The sequence below is a fragment of the Typopeltis vanoorti genome, chromosome 14 (genome assembly GCF_054136105.1).
Source record: "Typopeltis vanoorti isolate ZY-2024b chromosome 14, IOZ_Tvanoo_1.0, whole genome shotgun sequence".
In the NCBI taxonomy this organism is placed as follows: Eukaryota; Metazoa; Arthropoda; class Arachnida; order Uropygi; family Thelyphonidae; genus Typopeltis; species Typopeltis vanoorti.
Window position 1 is genome coordinate 84,253,183 of NC_143562.1, and position 18,974 is coordinate 84,272,156.

General features: G+C 38.1%; 1 protein-coding gene across 1 annotated transcript in view; it reads left to right on the forward strand.

Annotated features, from left to right (window-relative positions):
* Window positions 1-18,974, forward strand: part of Trpm (transient receptor potential cation channel, subfamily M) — a 410,993-nt gene that overhangs the window by 373,029 nt on the left and 18,990 nt on the right. Inside the window, 1 exon segment of the mRNA XM_090403483.1 lies at window positions 15,850-16,040. Within this exon segment, the coding sequence (XP_090259609.1) occupies window positions 15,850-16,040 (191 nt within the window).

Genomic DNA, 18,974 nt, shown 5'->3' on the forward strand with positions numbered 1-18,974 from the left:
TTTTCTGAAAAACTATGAAAAACTGAAAAACTATATTGAGATGTTTCCACTAAAATTATGCAGTAGAATTATTCCATTTGAGGCCTATCAATGGAGAGCACAAAACAAGGGAGGTATACAAAATGATCAGAACCATTAATAAAAAGTGGCAACTAAAACAGACCACAATTAAAGATGAAAAAGGCAAAATATTGATGAATAAAGAAACAATTGTACAGCTGTGGACAAGATACTGTAGTGAGTTATATGAAGAAAAACTAGATTTAGATAGCATTGGGAAACTAACTGAATAATTGAAGCAGATATCACCACCAGGTAATGAGCATGATATGGACATTTCAAGAGCAGAGATAGAAAAAGCAATAGGATGGCTAAAACACAACAGGAGTCCTGGTAACGATAACATCACTGGAGAAATGATTAAATATGGTGGTGAAAGTATGGTTACAGAGATGTACCAACTGTTTAATATGGTATGGAAAGAAGGGAAATACCAGAGGAGTGGGTGAAATCAATATTAGTGACATTATACAAGAAAGGAAATAAGCTAGAATGTAAAAATTATAGAAGAATTGCCTTCACAAGTCACTTTGGTAAAGTGATGGTGATGATATTGACAGAAAGATTGAGAACACAATTGGAAGCATACTTTGCAGACGAGCAAGCAGGATTTAGGAAGGATAGAACTACAATTCAACAGATTTTGACAATGAGGTTAATAGCAGAGAAAGCTAGGAGAAAAAACAAAACCATATACAGGGTGTTCGGGATAAATTTGACAGTTTCGTAAGGAAAAAGAAAATCTTCTTTGTATCTATTAAATTTAATGAATTGACAAAAAAACATTACAGGCAGAGTTAATTACAATACTATCAACAAGATTTACTCAAAATAACCACCATTAGCATCGATCACAGCTTCAATTCTGCTTCGGAACCTCGAACAAGCTGATACTACAGTCTCCCTGGGAAGGGCCGCAAAAACTGTTTTAATTTTATCCATTAACTGGGCTTTTGTATTACTGGAAGTGCGATTGGTGTCTTTTTCAACTGCGCCCCATACAAAATAATCCATGGGGTTAAGGTCTGGGGAGTTTGGAGGCCAAACATTTGGACTGGTGAAGTCGTAGAAATTTTCAGACAACCATTTTTGACTTTTCCCAGAGGTGTGGCAAGGGGCCGAATCCTGCTGCCATACATACGGCCTACCATTGGCTACCCTTGTTATCCAGGGCTTGACTACAGTTAGCAACTCCACGAACAAAGCCCGAATTCCAATGCCAGGGTTCTTCAACACCTGTTCCTGCAGATTTGCGAGGAATTCTGCTGTACGAACGCAATCAGATCGTCTGCTAGGGATCTTTCTTCTTGCTACATCCTCGTAGTCACCATTGCAAGTCTCTAGTTCATGCCTGATTGTTTTTACTGTATTCAGGGAGCATTGGGCAGCAGTCGTAATATCCTTATTTTGATGGCGGGCACAAATCATCATGATACAAGTTATTCTCTTCCATGATTCAGGTGGGTTCCAGCTATCCATCCTTTCTGACATCTTGTATATGAATGAAGAAGGGTCCAAACTTTTAAATGAAGAGAAGTGTGTGTTAATACATGTAACTTACGGAAAAATATAATTAATTATAAATATGTCAAATTTATCCCGAACACCCTGTATACTTTGTTCATTTTCAGAAAGCATTTGACAGTATTGACCAGAAAGTGACATTAACATCCTGTGGAATTGATAAAAAACTAATAACTATATTAAAAGATGTTTATCAGAATGCAGTTGCAGCAGTTAGAATAGGTGATGATTTGGGGAAATGGTTTAGAACAAGCAGAGGTACTAGAAGGGGGACCCAATATTACCAAGCATTTTCATCACACATTTAGAAAGAACAATGGACAAACTGAAGGAAGATGCAAAAGGAATATCTGTACATGGAATGAGAATTAACAATCTGAGATTTGCAGATGACATTGTTATTATTGAAGAAGACGAAAGAGAACTACAAAAAACACCGAAACTATTAAATGAGGAAGGGAAGAGATTTGGACTTGTTATGAACTTGGAAAAAACAAAGACAATGGTATTTGGTGAGAAGAATATGAAACAAAAGATACAAATGGATGGAATTGATATAGAAAATGTAGAACAATTCACATATTTGGGAAGTAAATAGACGTATGATTTGGACTGTAAAAAAGAAATAAAGATCAGGATTGCAAAGGGAAGAACAAATCTGAAGGCTATAATAAATTTAGTTTAATCCTTTATCCAAGTGTGTGCAAACAAAGTTTGCACCTGAAAGTATCTTCAGGACTGGGGTAAAGTGGTACAACACTGGGCAACTCCTTGCAAAGGTGGAGCAAGCCACCAACACTCCTATCTCAGTATCTCCCATAATGCAAAACACATATCCTTGCGGATATGTATAATGTTATGCATTAAAGGAAGGGCCACTACCCAGACTAGTTTTGACCTTTATTGAGGTCACACTTGGATAAAGGATTAAACTAAATTTATTATAGTCTGACTAAGTGAAAAATAAACTTTCAACATCTTTCTCTAAATCCAGAGTAATTTAATAAAAAGGTGGCACACCGTTTGGCAGCTCCTATAGGAGGAGATGACCTTGCTAATGCTTCTGCATGGTATCTCCACTTGGGCCTGACTTCCACTGAAGAGACCTCAATAAAGGTCGAAACTAGTCTGGGTAGTGGCCCTTCCCTTAATGCATAACATTATACATATCCGCAAGGATATGTGTTTTGCATTATGGGAGATACTGAGATAGGAGTGTTGGTGGCTTGCTCCACCTTTGCAAGGAGTTGCCCAGTGTTGTACCACTTTACTCCAGTCCTGAAGATACTTTCAGGTGCAAACTTTGTTTGCACACACTTGGATAAAGGATTAAACTAAATTTATTATAGTGTGACCAAGTGAAAAATAAACTTTCAAAATCTGAAGGCCATGGATAACATCTGGGAAAGTAAAGTGATCAGCCTGCAAACAAAACTAAAAGTACTAGAAACATGCATCTTTAGTGCCATACTGCATGGATCTGAAACATGAGTAATAAATAAGGAATCAAGATAAAGAATTTTGGCATTTGAAAGAACTTGTTACAGGAAGATTCTAAGAATAGAATGGGTACAGAAAATCACAAATGAAGAGCTCTATCGGAAGATACAACCAAAAGAGAATCTAATGCAGAAGATTATAAAACGGAAGCTGCAATTATTTGGACACATCTGTAGAATGAGTGAGGACCGGAAGATAAAGCCATTTATGTTTGATATTTTGGATGGTTTAAACAGAAGAGGTAGACCATACAGAGAATGGATAGATGATATAAAGGATTGGTGTGGAATGGGTGTACAGAAACTGTGACACCGTGCACTAGACAAGAAAGGTGGAAGAAGATAGTGAAGGAGGCATTGGACACCAACGGGCAGTGAGTCCATGGTTCGTAATGATGATGATGATCACCATAATCAAACATCTGATTCTTTCCATCCTCCTGCCATTTAATTTGGTTTGGGTATGTCTTCCAATTCAAAATTGTCACTACAGTCGGAATAATCACTGCTACCAAACTCATATTACTTTCATCTAGTACATACTGCCACTGTCACTCATACCCTAATCGCATAATATTTTTATTACATTTTACTCAAATAAACCATTAAAGTAGACAAAATTAAACTTAGCTGCTATTGCCAGTCACCTTGCAATTAATACCTGGTAGCAACTAATACATCCTCATCATTGTTTCAATAATATGGAAAAGTTTTGGAGTTGTTTGGTAAAAAATGACAATGATAATATTGAAAAGCATTATGAGGACTTTAAAATATGTTCTGACAAATATTACAGAATATTTGTTTTCTAAGAAAGAAACTTAAGCATGATGACTCCAATGTCATTGTCATTGCTGGGAATATCAAAGCTTTCAGTGATGTCAGCATTATAGTTATACAGAAAGGCTTAAAGTTATCTCTAGATATTGAATGTGTTTTATATGAGTTGAGAGAGCTTTTCTAGACTATGTAAATATAGTGTGTTTTTGTTTGGTGTTAATTTTAATTTATTCACATAAAGAACAGACTTATACTGACTGGTGAGTCAAGATGGCAACTGCTTTTTTTGCATTCTTGGATTGAGTTTTTTGTGTTCGGTCATTTGAAATGTATTACATGCACTCTTTGGACTATGTCCATAAATATTTAAATCAGATAATGTGTGTGTGTGTGTGAAGAGTTTAATTTGAATTAGAACTATTGTGAGGCGAGTAAGCTATTGATAATTGGAGGGTGAAAGTATGAGTGTAACCACAGCAGTTGGGAATATATTGAGAAGAGCTAGTGTGCATCTGATCAGTAAGAAAGAGAACCTGAATAAATAATAGGTGTAAGTAGCAGTAAGAAAAGCAAAAAAAAAAACAAGGGATATTCTTGTTAGAATATTCCCTTGTTTACAAATAGTATTGTGAATGCTGTTATGAGTGAGACAGTTAGAGTGAAAGTACAGAGAGCATGTGGAAGAACTGGGTGTTTGCAAGAAACATAAAAGAAAGAGAGAAAATGGAATGGCAGAACAATGAATGAGGTGTTGCAGGGAAGTTAGTATGAAAGGTGTAAAAATAAGTGAAGCTCTCTTCAGTGAAAAGATCAATTGCCAGGGATAAAGTGATGAGGTCAAGGAATGAATTAAGGAGAATATATAATAAGCTATGGCAGTTAAAGAAGATGTTGTCTATTTGAAAGAAGGGTAGATGTAGCTGTTAAAGAGTAGTTTGAAAGTGAATGATGGTGGCAGACATTTAAAAAGTAGGATAGTGGAAGGAAGAGAGAGATAGTGGGAGGGGAGGAAAGAGAGAGAGAGAGAGAAGGAGAGAAAATATATACTGTTGTGTGGGGATTTCATTGTGAAGGGTGTTTGAACAAGTGCTGAAGGTGAGTAAGAGAAGAAGAGGGGCAATAGTAAGAGAGTGACTTAAGCTGTAAAGAAGATATGGGCAAAAGGAATTCATTATAGTTTTTTGGAACAAATGATTTCCAAGAAAACCTGAATAGTAAATCACAAGAGCATGATAATGAGTATGTGGCCATGTTATGATAGCAGAGAGCTGAGGAGAAGGGCGATAAATATGAATGCTAGAATAACTAGAATGTGCAGAAGGAGAATCCTTGAGTTGGTAGATGTTAGAATAAACTTAAAGGTAGGAGAGAGAGCTGCTTGCTCAAGATGGTCTTCATTTGAGTGACTGTGTGAAATTAGATAGATTGGATAGTAAGGAGGAGTGTTGAGGTGGAGAAATGAGAATTAGTGTGCTAGAAGCGTAAGATACCAGATAGATGTGATCAGTGGCGCACTCAGGATTTAATCTTGGAGGGGGCCAAGCACTCATGATTGGGGGGGGGGGGGACGAGTTGAGTAGACAATTTGAGAATACACACTACGCATTGCATACGACCTATGACTGAGCATCTGCAGTGATCGCCAATACATGATACCCGTGATCTTCTCTTGCCCCGCTCAGACAAACGAAGTAGCGCTCGGCCACCCGAGCACTGCTTCGTTTACAGCAGCAGTGATTCCCAAGAGCTATAGGGTATTCTCACCTTATGTGACCGCTAATTCATAAGTAGAAATAGAAGCCACAACACAACATAAATAAAAAAATGAATTTTAGTTAGGAAAAGATTTTAAAAAAATTTTCTAGTGTTTTCTTTCCTTTTACTTTTTTTTTGGGGGGGGGGCTCCTTAGCTCCCTCCGTGGGTGCACCACTGGATGTGATGGTGATATGTGAAATAGGAGTGCAGTGATGAACATAGCAAAAGCAACTTAGTCAAATTTCTTGTGAAATGATAGGGTAAGGAACTGTGGGAAGAAAAGGGAATCAAAAGCAAGCTTTTTTGTTTATATGCCATTTTGAAGATATTAGGAAGGCAAAGGAGCAGTGTTTGTGGTCTTATCAACAGCATCTATCATTGCATAAAATTTACTTTAGAAATTGAAATTATAATGTTTTACTTTTTTGGGATTGCCTCATATCATCTTCAAGATGGATCTTTGAATTTTTCCATCAAAAGAAACCTATCTTTAGTGAAAGATATATTCACGTGGACTCCAGTCATCCATCTAATCAGAAGTTTTGTGTCGTTAAAACCCTTGCAAATTGTGTTAATGTTTTCCCTTCTGATGAAGGTGGGATATTAACATATGAATTTGACCAAATACAAAATGATATCCATCTAATCAAAAGTTTAGTGTCATTAAAACCCTTGCAAATTGTGCTCATGTTATCTCTTCTGGTGAGAGGATATTAATATATAAATATGACCACATAATAAATGATATCCATTGCCAGCCTGGTTGGCCGAGTGGTTAGCGTATCCGCTCTCCAGCCAAACGGCTGCGGGTTTGAATCCCGCCCTGGACATGGATGTTTGTGATTGTCTGTGAAAGTACTCGTGGTGGTAGTCAGCGGTAGATGCCGTTGATGTTAGATGAAGGTTAATGGAGTAGTGAGACAAAGAGTTGTAGAGTAGATGACCTCCCTCGATGAGTCTTTGAACTCCCTGGAGGTGTGATATAATAATAATAATAATAAAAATATCTAGCTATGAAATATCTAGCATTAGTTGAATACAAAATAGTTATCCTAAGTTTAGCCATCTGATATAAACCAAAATAAAATAATTGTTCCATATGTTAAAAATATTTCTGAAAAAGTTGCTTATATTTTTAAAAAATTCCAGTTGTTTTCAACCTCCTTCCTTTGTTCAAAAACTCTCTTCCTTTTATTTCTATTTAAAAAGTCAAAGTATATCCTTACTCTTCCTAGTGTATAGTACATGCCTTGTGAGTTCAACTTTTCTGGTCAGACTAGGCATTCAGTTGACATAAGATGTTTTAGAGCTATGAATTACGTGTATTTCCATCAACTCAGTTATGCCCAAATTAGGTGATCATGTGCTTAATACAGAACATCATATTAAATGGCTGGAAACGATGCGCCTTCAGTTGCAGTTCTTTTAAATTTTCAGCACCAAATATTAATAAAATTGATTGTGCATCAGCCTCTTGCATTTGGAAAGAGCACTCACCTGTGGCTCCTCACCACCACTACTTGATCCCCATAGAGTCCAGGTGACCAGATATGTGTGCAGAAGTCCATATCAGGTCTTATGAAAGGCTTATAAAGGGAACATAATAACTTCTTTATCCTTGCTTGTTAGTTTTCTTCACCAGTCACAAAATATGATGTGCCATTCTCACCACCTTTGCAATGCATCCTCTGAACTTCAACTCCCTGTCCATTGACCACCAAATCCTTGGCCTCATTAATTTTCTGCAGTTTGTTTCCATCAATATAGTACACAGCTTGTCTTCTCTTCATTTGAAAGTGCATGACCTTATATTTGGCTGTCAGACTGCCAGATGTTTACCTTTGTCCACACTGCTAGTCTGTTTAAGTCATCCTGCAGGATCTTTGCATCACATTCATTGATTGTTACTCTTTCTAGATTTTGTTGGCTAGAAAGCAAATTTAATATTAATAAATATTAATTTGTTAGAAAACACATTAATATTTCCCCTTAAATTATTTCCTATATAATTGATATACTAATTAAACAACAGAGAACCAAATACTGATCCCTGTGGTACTCCACTAGTCACTTACCTTTTCCTGGACTCAACTCCATCCAGACACCATTCTTTAATATATGTCCATCAGTCACCCTCTTATCCAAATCACCATCTTCCTGTCCATCTCCATTTGCTTCAGTTTATGCAACAAATTATTTCTGTATGGAATCCTGTCAAATTTCTTTGCAAAGTCCAACAGTATTAGTGAGTAGTGCCATTTCCATTTTCCAAATCAGCTGTCACACTTAAAAAGTGAACAGATTACTAAGGGAAGACTTTATCCTTCACAAAACCATGTTCCTTATAAAGTAACATATTTATGTCTACCCAGTCCTGGATTCTGTCTTTTACCAACTTTTTTAATACCTTAACCACCACTGCTGATTGGTATATAATTTTCTAATTCTGTCTTGGAGTCTCCTTTATGCAGTAGAACTATTTTGCTCTCTTTTCACTTCCTTGGTACCTTCTCAAAATTGAAGCTCAACTTAAACAGCCTGGTCAGAGCTGGTGCTAATTCCCTTGCACATTCTCATAATATGCCAGCTGATGTGCAATCTAATCCCATGGGTATGTTTGCATTAAGGTTAAGCATTATAGTACATCCAATTCATCTACTTTTGTACTTCCATCATTCAGCATCACTATTAACACTAGAATACCTCCACCTGGATGATACATGCTTGAAAAATAATCACTCAGTAATGCAACTATTTCATTTGCTTCTGTAACTCCCCTCCCCTCCCACTGTCAGTACTCATTAAAGTGATTCTTCCATAGTTATTCTTCCTTTTAATTACTATATAGGGAAAGAATTTTTTTGAGATTGGCATCACCAGCTAGCTTCCTGTCATATTTACCTTTGCCTTCCTTACCATACCAGTTACCCTTCTTGCCTGCACCTTGTGTTGCTCATGAGCTGTCTAATCACCTTTTTCTTTTTCTGCAACTCCCACTGAATGATACTATTAATCCATCTAACTCCTACCTAATTTATCCTTCTGCCTCTGGGTATACAGTATGATATTACTTTCTTTACATATCCCTTGACAATCTCCCATGCACCACTAACATTTCTTTCCTCCAATTCCTTATGCCATGACACAGCTCTGAACTGACTCCTCAGTTTGTCATGATCACCTGCTTTGTAATTCCACATATACCTCCCCCCCTCCTCCTCCTTAACAGAAAATTCTGTATTTCTGGCAAACTCCTAGGTCAAGATCACATGATCACTTTCTCCAAGGGAAGGCAGTGTGGATACGTTAGCTACTGCTAAGTTCTGACGTAGTGACTAGATCTAGCATTCTTGAACCTCAAGTTACCTCCATTACATATTGTCTCAGGCAGTTATCTTTTAGCAGCTTTATAAATTCCTTCTCTTTCCTAATGATTATTCCTCCTTCTGGTCTATGTCTTCATAATTGAAGTCTCCCATAATAATAATTACTTGGCCTACACTCATTCTACTAATTTGCCAATGCAATTCATCCACATTCTCCTTTATACTTCCTGGCCTATAGCAGCATCCAGCTGTATATTTCATCTTGCTGGACTCTACTAGCAGGATGAACATCTCCTCACCAAAACAACTCCTCCCATTCATGTCCTCTCTGAAAATACTATCTCCTTTGGATTCTATCCTTTTGACTATATTATCCTCTCAGCCAAGTTGTCCTAACCAATGCCAAAATCTTCTCTCCCTTATTCGGAACTTCTGGCATTACTATACATAAATTACAACCCTATCTTCATTCCACAGCCCCCCCCCCCAACTCCACACACACTTTGTGTTGGTTATCCCACTAATGTTAAGAACCTGGTAAGTTACATTCTGCAACTTGTAACCACTCTCCCACTTACTTGCATCTAGGTTGTGGATCCACACTCACCTTCATCCCATCTAAACAAAATTTCTCTGACTCTGCACTTTCATTTCTCACTGAACAATACTTTCTTAAGCTACCTAAAATCCATTCAAATGCAAATTATTTGCCTTATATAAATACTTACATCCATCAAATTGACTCCACAAACTCTGCACTATTCCTCCTGCATGACCAGTGCACTGACTTCTTTTAATTATAGCATTTCATCTCAGCTCACCTCTATTATACCATGATAGCAGTACTAGTAATGCCTTCAAATCTTCTTGCATACTACACTTATCACCTGCTAGATCATTAGCAACAGCCAAGATAATCATCTCTTTCACTTTCATTCTCTGCATCCTTAATCTTGGGGCCCAGGGAAACACATCACACTCTCCTCATGCACTCCTCTTATCATCTTATTCATTAAATCCTTCTTTTAATAATTAAATTCTTATCCTTATCCATTTTTATTCTCTATTCTTCTTATCCTCCAATAAATCTTTGTAATAATATTACAAGAATGTGCAAGCTTAAAATCATGTTTTTATGTATGTACCGGGTGATCCAAAAGTTACAGAAAAAATAAAAATTCAATAATTCGAAAAGTATAGACAGTAGCATGATGCGGTTTTCACAGAAATGCACAGAAAGACATGGGATTTTTTTTTTAATGACGAAAAATTGTATTGCCAGAATAGTTACGATTTGTCAGTGACAGGTGGCACTGTAGCAGTCCCGGAGCTGCTACTTGTCACTATTTAAACCATGAGGTATGTAAATTTCAGATGTAGTGAATACTGAAGTTAAACTTTCAGCATTTAACGTTTATTACTGAAGTTAAACGTTCTGCCAAGGTGAGGTATGTTATCGTTACGAGATAAAGCACTGGAATGACTTTTAATGGGATTGTTATACCAACTAGTTTCACCAACTAAGGCTGTTGGCATCTTCAGGGTATATAACTGATGTAAGGCACTAAAAAGTAAAAAACTGTTACAAACTATAATCAACCGATTCCAATCATATTAAACAAAGAACAGAGCGAGTTAAATACATGCATAGAGAGTGCATGATCGCATTTGTTGTTATTTAGGAACGTTCTATAGTTGGTACTGTAATTCATTTCTGGAGAGTTGAGAGATCTAATAAGGGTCTTCCAGATCATGGGTAGGATTAGTCCTTGGTTCCTGTTAAGGTTTTGTATACAGCAGGCAACTGTTGTAGTCTCTTTAAAAATACCATAGAGCGGGATAGAAGCACAATTCCTTACATAGAGGAGGACTTCCACTCCCAAATTTTTAAAGAGGCTACAACAGTTGCCTGCTGTATACAAAACCTTAACAGGAACCAAGGATTAATCTTACCCGTGATTTGGAAGACCCTTATTAGATCTCTCAACTCTCCGGAACTGAATTACAGTTCCAACTATAGAACATTCCTAAATAACAACAAGTGAGATCGTGCAAGCTCTATGCATGTATTGTATGCACTCTGTTCTTTGTTTAATATAATTGGAATTGGTTGATTATAGTTTGTAACAGTTTTTTACTTTTTAGTGCCTTACATCAGTTATGTACCCTGAAGATGCCAATAGCCTTTGTTGGTGAAACTAGTTGGTATAACATAGTTGTTTATTATATGCACTTGATCAATATAATCCTATTAAAAGTCATTCCAGAGCTTTTTGGTCAAGAAAATTAAACATTTTTAACATGAGATAAAGCACTTTTAGTTAAGCTGTATCAGAACTCCAAATGTGCAAGAGAGGCAAGCGCTCCATAGTGTAAGATTCATGCAGGATGGAGCACCTCCGCACATCACAGGTCCTGTCCAGCACCTGCTGCGATCGACATTTGGTGATGACCATGTAATCAGTTCCTCTTTCCCGCATGAATGGCCACCAAGATCTCCAGACCTTACACCTTGTGACTTTTTGTTATGTGGCTACTTGAAGTCAGGTGTACAGAGGTCGGCCGACGTCATTAGCCATGTTGAAAGAAGCTATTCGCCATCATGTGACTGGAATTACAGCTGAAACCCTCTTCGATGCTGTGCAGGGTGTCGTGCCACATCTAACGTCCATTCTCATGAATGACAGCCATCACATTGAACATTTGTAATCCTAGCTGCGTTGTGAACTGTGCTGCGCCACTGCACAAAATACTGACACAACTGAAGCGCCACCTGTCGCTGGCAAATATAAGCATTTCTGTGAAAACCGCATCGTTCTGCTGTCTATACTTTTCGAATTATTGAATTTTTACTTTTTCTGTTACTTTTGGATCACCCGGTATATCATCATTAGTGTTCTGTCTCTTGCTTCCTCTTTCATTTCCTGATATCTTGTTGTTCCCATTATATCATCAAACATCATTAGTCGTCTTCTTCCTCTTGGTCGCTTTCCTTCAATTTTCCCTTCTATCATTCTTTTCAGTCGGCTGTTTCCTCTTAATACATGTCCTATCCAGTTATGCTTTCTTCTTCTTATGGTCTTTAGTAAATTCCTTTCTTCTTCAACTCTTTGTAATACTTCTGCATTGATGATTTTTTCAGTCCACTTTATTTTCTCCATTCTTCTCCATAACCACATTTCAAATGCTTCCAACATTTTAGCTTCTTTCTTTCTAATTGTCCATGTTTCTGACCCATATAAGGTCATACTCCAAATATAGCACTTAATAAGCATTTTCTTTAGATTTTTATTCATTTTATTATAAACAAATTTTTCTTGCTATAAAAGGCATATTTTCCTTTGTTAATTCTTTCTTTTATTTCCATGTCACATTTTTCATTTTCTTGTATTATATTACCAAGGTATTTGTATTGTCTCACTTGCTCTACACTTTCTCCATTCATCATCACCTTGATACTTCCTAGTTTCCTGGAGACTCTCATCACTTTTGTTTTCTTTGCGTTAATTTTCATACCATATTTCTTGCATATATTTTCAAATTTTTGCATTAGGTGCTGTAGGTCATCTTTGGTATTAGCTAATATTGCTTGATCATCTGCAAATCTAATATTTTGTATTGTTCTTCCTCCAGTAGTGATTCCTCTTTCCTCTCCATAAAATACTTCTTTTATCATTTCTTCTGCAAATATATTGAAGAGCGTCAGTGACAGGCAGCATCCCTGTCTTACAAATCTTCCAATCATACATTTTTTAGTTTTTCCTACTTTTGTCTTTATTATGGCCGTCTGGTTCATATATAATTCAGCTATTAACCTTCGGTCTCTCCAATCTAAACCTATTTTGCGTAATATTTCCATCAGATTTTCCCATTTCACCATGTCAAATGCTTTTTCAAGGTAGATGAAACAAATATAAACCTCTTTATTTATTTCTATATTCCTTTCGCATATGGTCCTCATTACTCCAATTGCATCTCTGGTTCCTCTGTCTTTTCTAAATCCAAATTGATCATCCCCCAGAAAATACTCCACTCTATTATACAATCTTTGATTTAATATTCTTAGCAGCAAAAATTGGGAGGCATGTGAGAATATGCTTATAGTTCTGTAGTCACTGCACTTAGCAGAATTGCTTTTCTTTTCAATTGGTATAAGAATACTCTCTGTGAAATCTTTAGGCCATACTCCTGTTTTGTAAATGAGGTTGCAGAGTTTCCATATTTCTGTTATACCTTTGTTCTCCAGTTGTTTTAGGATTTCACTAGGTATTCCATCCACTCCTTCCATCTTTCCACTTTTTAACTCCCTAATTGCTGTTTCTACTTCTCTCTTTAGTATTTCAGGACCTCTTTCTTCTGTTGAGATTTCATTTTGCTCTTCCAATTCAATTTTTGTTGGTCTTTAATTTTTTGGCATAAAGTTCTTCGATGTATTCCTTCCATCTTTCACCCTGTATTTCAATATCATAAATCAGTTTTCCCTGCTTATCTTCTATTGGCAGATTTCTTATGCTTTTTTTAATATTTGTAATTTCTTTTGCTTTTTTCAAACATTTTATCATATCGCCCCCTTTTTTCCATTTCTTCAATTTATTTGCATTCTGTTGAAAGTTTATTGAAAGTTTATTTTCCACTTGGTTAGAGTATAATAAATTTAGTTTAATCCTTTATCCAAGTGTGAGCAAACAAAGTTTGCGCCTGAAAGTATCTTCAGGACTGGGTTAAGGTGGTACACACCAGGGCAACTCGTTGCAAAGGTGGAGCAAGCTACCAACACTCCTATCCTAGTATCTCCTATAATGCAAAACACATCTCCTTGCGGATATGTCTATTGTTACGCATTAAGGGAAGGGCCACTACCCAGACCGGTTTCGACCTTTATTGAGGTCTCTTCAGTGGGAGCCAGGCCCAAGTCGAGATATCAGGCAGAAGCATTTGCAGGTCATCTCCACCTATAGGAATTGCCAATTGGTGTGCCACCCTTTTTTAATAAATTACTCTGGATTTAGAGAAAGATGTTGAAAGTTTATTTTCCACTTGGTTAGAGTATAATAAATTTAGTTTAATCCTTTATCCAAGTGTGAGCAAACAAAGTTTGCGCCTGAAAGTATCTTCAGGACTGGGTTAAGGTGGTACACACCAGGGCAACTCGTTGCAAAGGTGGAGCAAGCTACCAACACTCCTATCCTAGTATCTCCTATAATGCAAAACACATCTCCTTGCGGATATGTCTATTGTTACGCATTAAGGGAAGGGCCACTACCCAGACCGGTTTCGACCTTTATTGAGGTCTCTTCAGTGGGAGCCAGGCCCAAGTCGAGATATCAGGCAGAAGCATTTGCAGGTCATCTCCACCTATAGGAATTGCCAATTGGTGTGCCACCCTTTTTTAATAAATTACTCTGGATTTAGAGAAAGATGTTGAAAGTTTATTTTCCACTTGGTTAGAGTATAATAAATTTAGTTTAATCCTTTATCCAAGTGTGAGCAAACAAAGTTTGCGCCTGAAAGTATCTTCAGGACTGGGTTAAGGTGGTACACACCAGGGCAACTCGTTGCAAAGGTGGAGCAAGCTACCAACACTCCTATTATTATTTGCATTCTGTTTTCAACCATTCCTCTCTTGCTTTATCAGTTTCTCTTCTCAGTTCATTATTTAATACTTTGTATTTTCTTCTTCCCTCTTCAGTGTTTACATTTTTCCATCTTCTTCTTTCTTCCATTTTTCTTATTATTTCATTTGTAATCCATGGCTTTTTAATTCTTTTCCCTTCCACAAAACCTATCTCTTCAGCAGCTGTTTCATATATCAAGTTTTTCAGTTGATTCCATTTTGCATTAATATCCATAGTTTCTTCAGATATATTCTCTTTGTTCCTTATTTTATTTTCCAGTTCTTCTCTGAATTTCCTACCTACATCTCCTTTGAGTTTTTCTAGGTTCCACCTTTTCTTGTTTTTACCTTTGTTTATTTTCTTATATCGTATTCTTAATTCCATAACCTGGTATATGTATACGTGCATTGCACAGGGAATGAGGATTTTTTTTTTTTTTTTTGTAAAAGTTTCTTTATTTTGTGAACTGTATTTTGTGAACTTTATGCTACCTTGGCTATTCTTAAATGTTCTCAGCTTTCTTATGTAATATGCTGTGTATTCATTAATGATGTGATGAGATGTTTGTCATGATATATAAGTATTTTTTATGAAAGTTTTTTTAGGAGGTTTTTTTTTTTTTTTGTAAAAGTTTCTTTATAACTAAGATGAAAAGGCCAAACGGCTTGGTGTGGCACTACCAAGTGGTCACTTACGCTTGGATCCGCCGACAGTTCGTTGGCATGGAACGTTTAGATCATAGTTTTCGATCTTAGAGTTTTGCATACTGGCTGACAAACAATAAGGGATTTTTATCCCCTTTACTTAAAAGTTTCTTTATTATATGTATTTTGTGAACTCTATGCTACCTTGGCTATTCTTAAATGTTCTCAGCTTTCCTATGTAACATGCTGTGTATTCATTAATGATGTGATGAGATGTTTGTCATGATATATAAGTATTTTTTTATGAAGTGTGTTATTTTTTTTTACATGTTTAGTCAGTTCATGAATGCACAGCCTGTTGGTTGAAGAGCAAAGATACTGTCCACCAAGCCAGTAATATCTGAACATTACTTTCATTATTTTAATTTAATTTTATCTGATTTTTAAACTGGTTGAGTTGACGGTAAATCAGATAGTTATGGAAAAGTAATCCAAATATTAGTCTAAATTTAAGTCTTGTCTTGAATAAGACAAGATTTAATATATTGATGTTATTCAAATGTAATGAATTATGTAGCTTACTTACTAGTTACAAAAATTATATTAACAGTCAGCAGCATATAACAATTAACATTTTCATTTCAGCAACATTTTTCTTGAGGTGAATGCAATCTCACAACAGTTATGGAAATCTCAAAGGTTCCGTGTAGTTATGGAGTATGAACAGAAACCTGTGTTGCCCCCACCATTAATATTGTTTTCTCATATCTACCTCCTTTTAAAACACTGTAGTCGCTGGTGGAAGAAAAAAACAAATACATTTGACCATGGCCTTAGTAAGAAATTCTTGTTTGAAAAATTATGTTGCTTTAAATTTTGAATATTTTTTTAAGAGAAACAGATTTTTATGACTTGCAATGAAATATTTTGTGCACTAGATAGACTGTCATTGTAATGTCAGTGAATTTTCATTGTTCAAGAGGAAGTATTAATTATGACAGTTAATTGTTTTTAATTATTTTTTAAATTCTTTAATCACTGTAGCCATTGGAAAGGAAGGTGTTGTGTATATGTTTGAGTTGAAAGGGAGGTCCTACTGGAACAAAGCTTGTGGGCTCTATTAGTTAGAGTTTTAATAATGCCATATTGTTGTTACAAAATTTATTTGTAATCCCTGAAGATGTCTCAGTGACGGAGGTGAAATTTTGGAAGCATTAACATTAGTTTTAGTCCTTTCCCAGTGCTGATGATATTCCATTAAACCTCCACATGATGTATAGATTGTACTTGTGAAGAATCTGCATTATTTATTCAAATGTTTTTTTAAGGTAGGGTATGGAAATTCTTTTCAGATCATACAGTGGAAAAATTCCCTTGAGTTCGCCTTGGCCTGACCAGCCAATCTCCTTTCATACTGCACTTTTTCTTTCTGTACCATGCTCATCACCTTCCCCCCCCCCCCCCACCCCCCCCCCCCCCCACCCCCCCCCCCCCCCACCCCCCCCCCCCCCCACCCCCCCCCCCCCCCACCCCCCCCCCCCCCCACCCCCCCCCCCCCCCACCCCCCCCCCCCCCCACCCCCCCCCCCCCCCACCCCCCCCCCCCCCCACCCCCCCCCCCCCCCACCCCCCCCCCCCCCCACCCCCCCCCCCCCCCACCCCCCCCCCCCCCCACCCCCCCCCCCCCCCACCCCCCCCCCCCCCCACCCCCCCCCCCCCCCACCCCCCCCCCCCCCCACCCCCCCCCCCCCCCACCCCCCCCCCCCCCCACCCCCCCCCCCCCCCACCCCCCCCCCCCCCCACCCCCCCCCCCCCCCACCCCCCCCCCCCCCCACCCCCCCCCCCCCCCACCCCCCCCCCCCCCCACCCCCCCCCCCCCCCACCCCCCCCCCCCCCCACCCCCCCCCCCCCCCACCCCCCCCCCCCCCCACCCCCCCCCCCCCCCACCCCAGGTGTGGTATAGCACTTTGCTTTGTTAAAGGAAATTCATTATAATGAATTTCCTTTAACATTAATTACAGGTTTGCTATATGAAAGTTAACTCTTATTTGTTTTATCCTGGAGAAGTCTTATGAAAATTTAGGAAATATATTTTTTGTTAAAGGTAGCTAAAGAAAAGAGTGACAGAGTTAGAATGATGAGTCTGTTGCTGCGGTGTGACAGAGAGGAGTTTAGAAGGAGGACCATAATCGCAAATGACATTATGTGCAGGTTATGTAGATGGTGTGGTGTAGAATGAGTTTGATGGGGGAAAGGATTTATACAAGATGGATGGCCTGCATTTGAATGGATTTGGTGCGCGGAGATTGGAAAAACTGTTGCTGAATGAAGTGAAAATGGATGTACAGAACCAGGGAAACTAGAACTACCAAGGAGGGGTGGGGAGTGGATATGCGGACATCAATGAGACAGTTGAGTGTAAGAATGTATATAATGTACCCGAGCCAGTACTAAGGACAAAAAATGGGAATGGGATATTTAGAATAACGCATCAAGATGTAGGGCAAAGGGATCACTGCATTTCATGTATACTAATGCCAGGAGTATTAGGAACAAGAAGGAAGAATTTTTGACCTTGATTGGCTCTTCCTGGCCACAGGTTATCAGCATTAGTGAAACATGGCTGACGGAAGATGATATAGTTAGTGGGATAGAATGTGTAGGTTATAGTGTGTTTAGGAGGGACAGAGAGAATAAAATGGGGGGGTGTTATTGATGATAGCTGATGAACTGTGGCCAAGGAGAATTGAAGTTGTATCGCAGGATAGTGAAAAGAGCTCATTTGGTGTGAGATTGAGACTGGCAGAATAAAATATACAGTTGGGTGCTGCTATAGACCAGGTGATAGAATAGATGGTGGAGATAGTATGCATAAACAAATTGATGAAATGAGTAGATGGAGGGTAATTATTTAAGGGGATTTCAACTATGGTAGCATTGATTGGAAGGAGGAGAGGACACATGTGAGGAAGGAAATGGATTTTATTCACTTATTAAGGGATAACTATCTGAGACAGCATGTAATTGAAAATACTAGGGGTGTGAGAATGCTTGACCTGGTAATAGCATCTCAGAATTTAACTGTAATGAATATGACCATGTTGCCACCTATTGGTGAGAGTGATCATAAGGTCTTGACCTGGGAGGTGGCTAAAGGTGTGGAATTTTCGATTAAGACAGGGTATATGTGGAATTACCATGCTGGCAAGTATGACATGCTTAGGAGATTGCTTGGATCAGTGCCATGGCATGTACAACTTCAAGGGCTGGATGTCGATAGAGCATGGGAAGTGGTCAAGGAGCATTTACAGGAGGTTATGGCTGATTGTATACCTAGGGTCCGAATAGTAAATCAAGTAGGGGTTAAATGGATGAATAACACCATTAAGCTTGAGCTGCAAAAAAAGATACAACTGTGGAAGGAATTTAAAGAAAGAAAGGGGTGACCTGCAGGCACACGAACGGTATAAAGTGCAGGCCAGAAGGGTAACGAGTGTGGTAAAAAAAGCAAAACCGGATTATGAAAGGAAACTAGCTATGCAAGCTAAAGAGATTCCCAAACAGTTCTTTCAATATGCTGCAAGCAAGAAAAAAAAACTGTACACGGCAAAATGATTTTAAGGAATGACGATGGTAAGGAGGTCACTGAAACAGTTGATATGGTGGAGTTACGGAGCGAGCACTTTGCAAAAGTATATCATCCAGGTGGTGACATCGAAAAAATGAAGGAAACCTTAGTTTATACGGGAATCGTGATGAATGAAGTGGAGG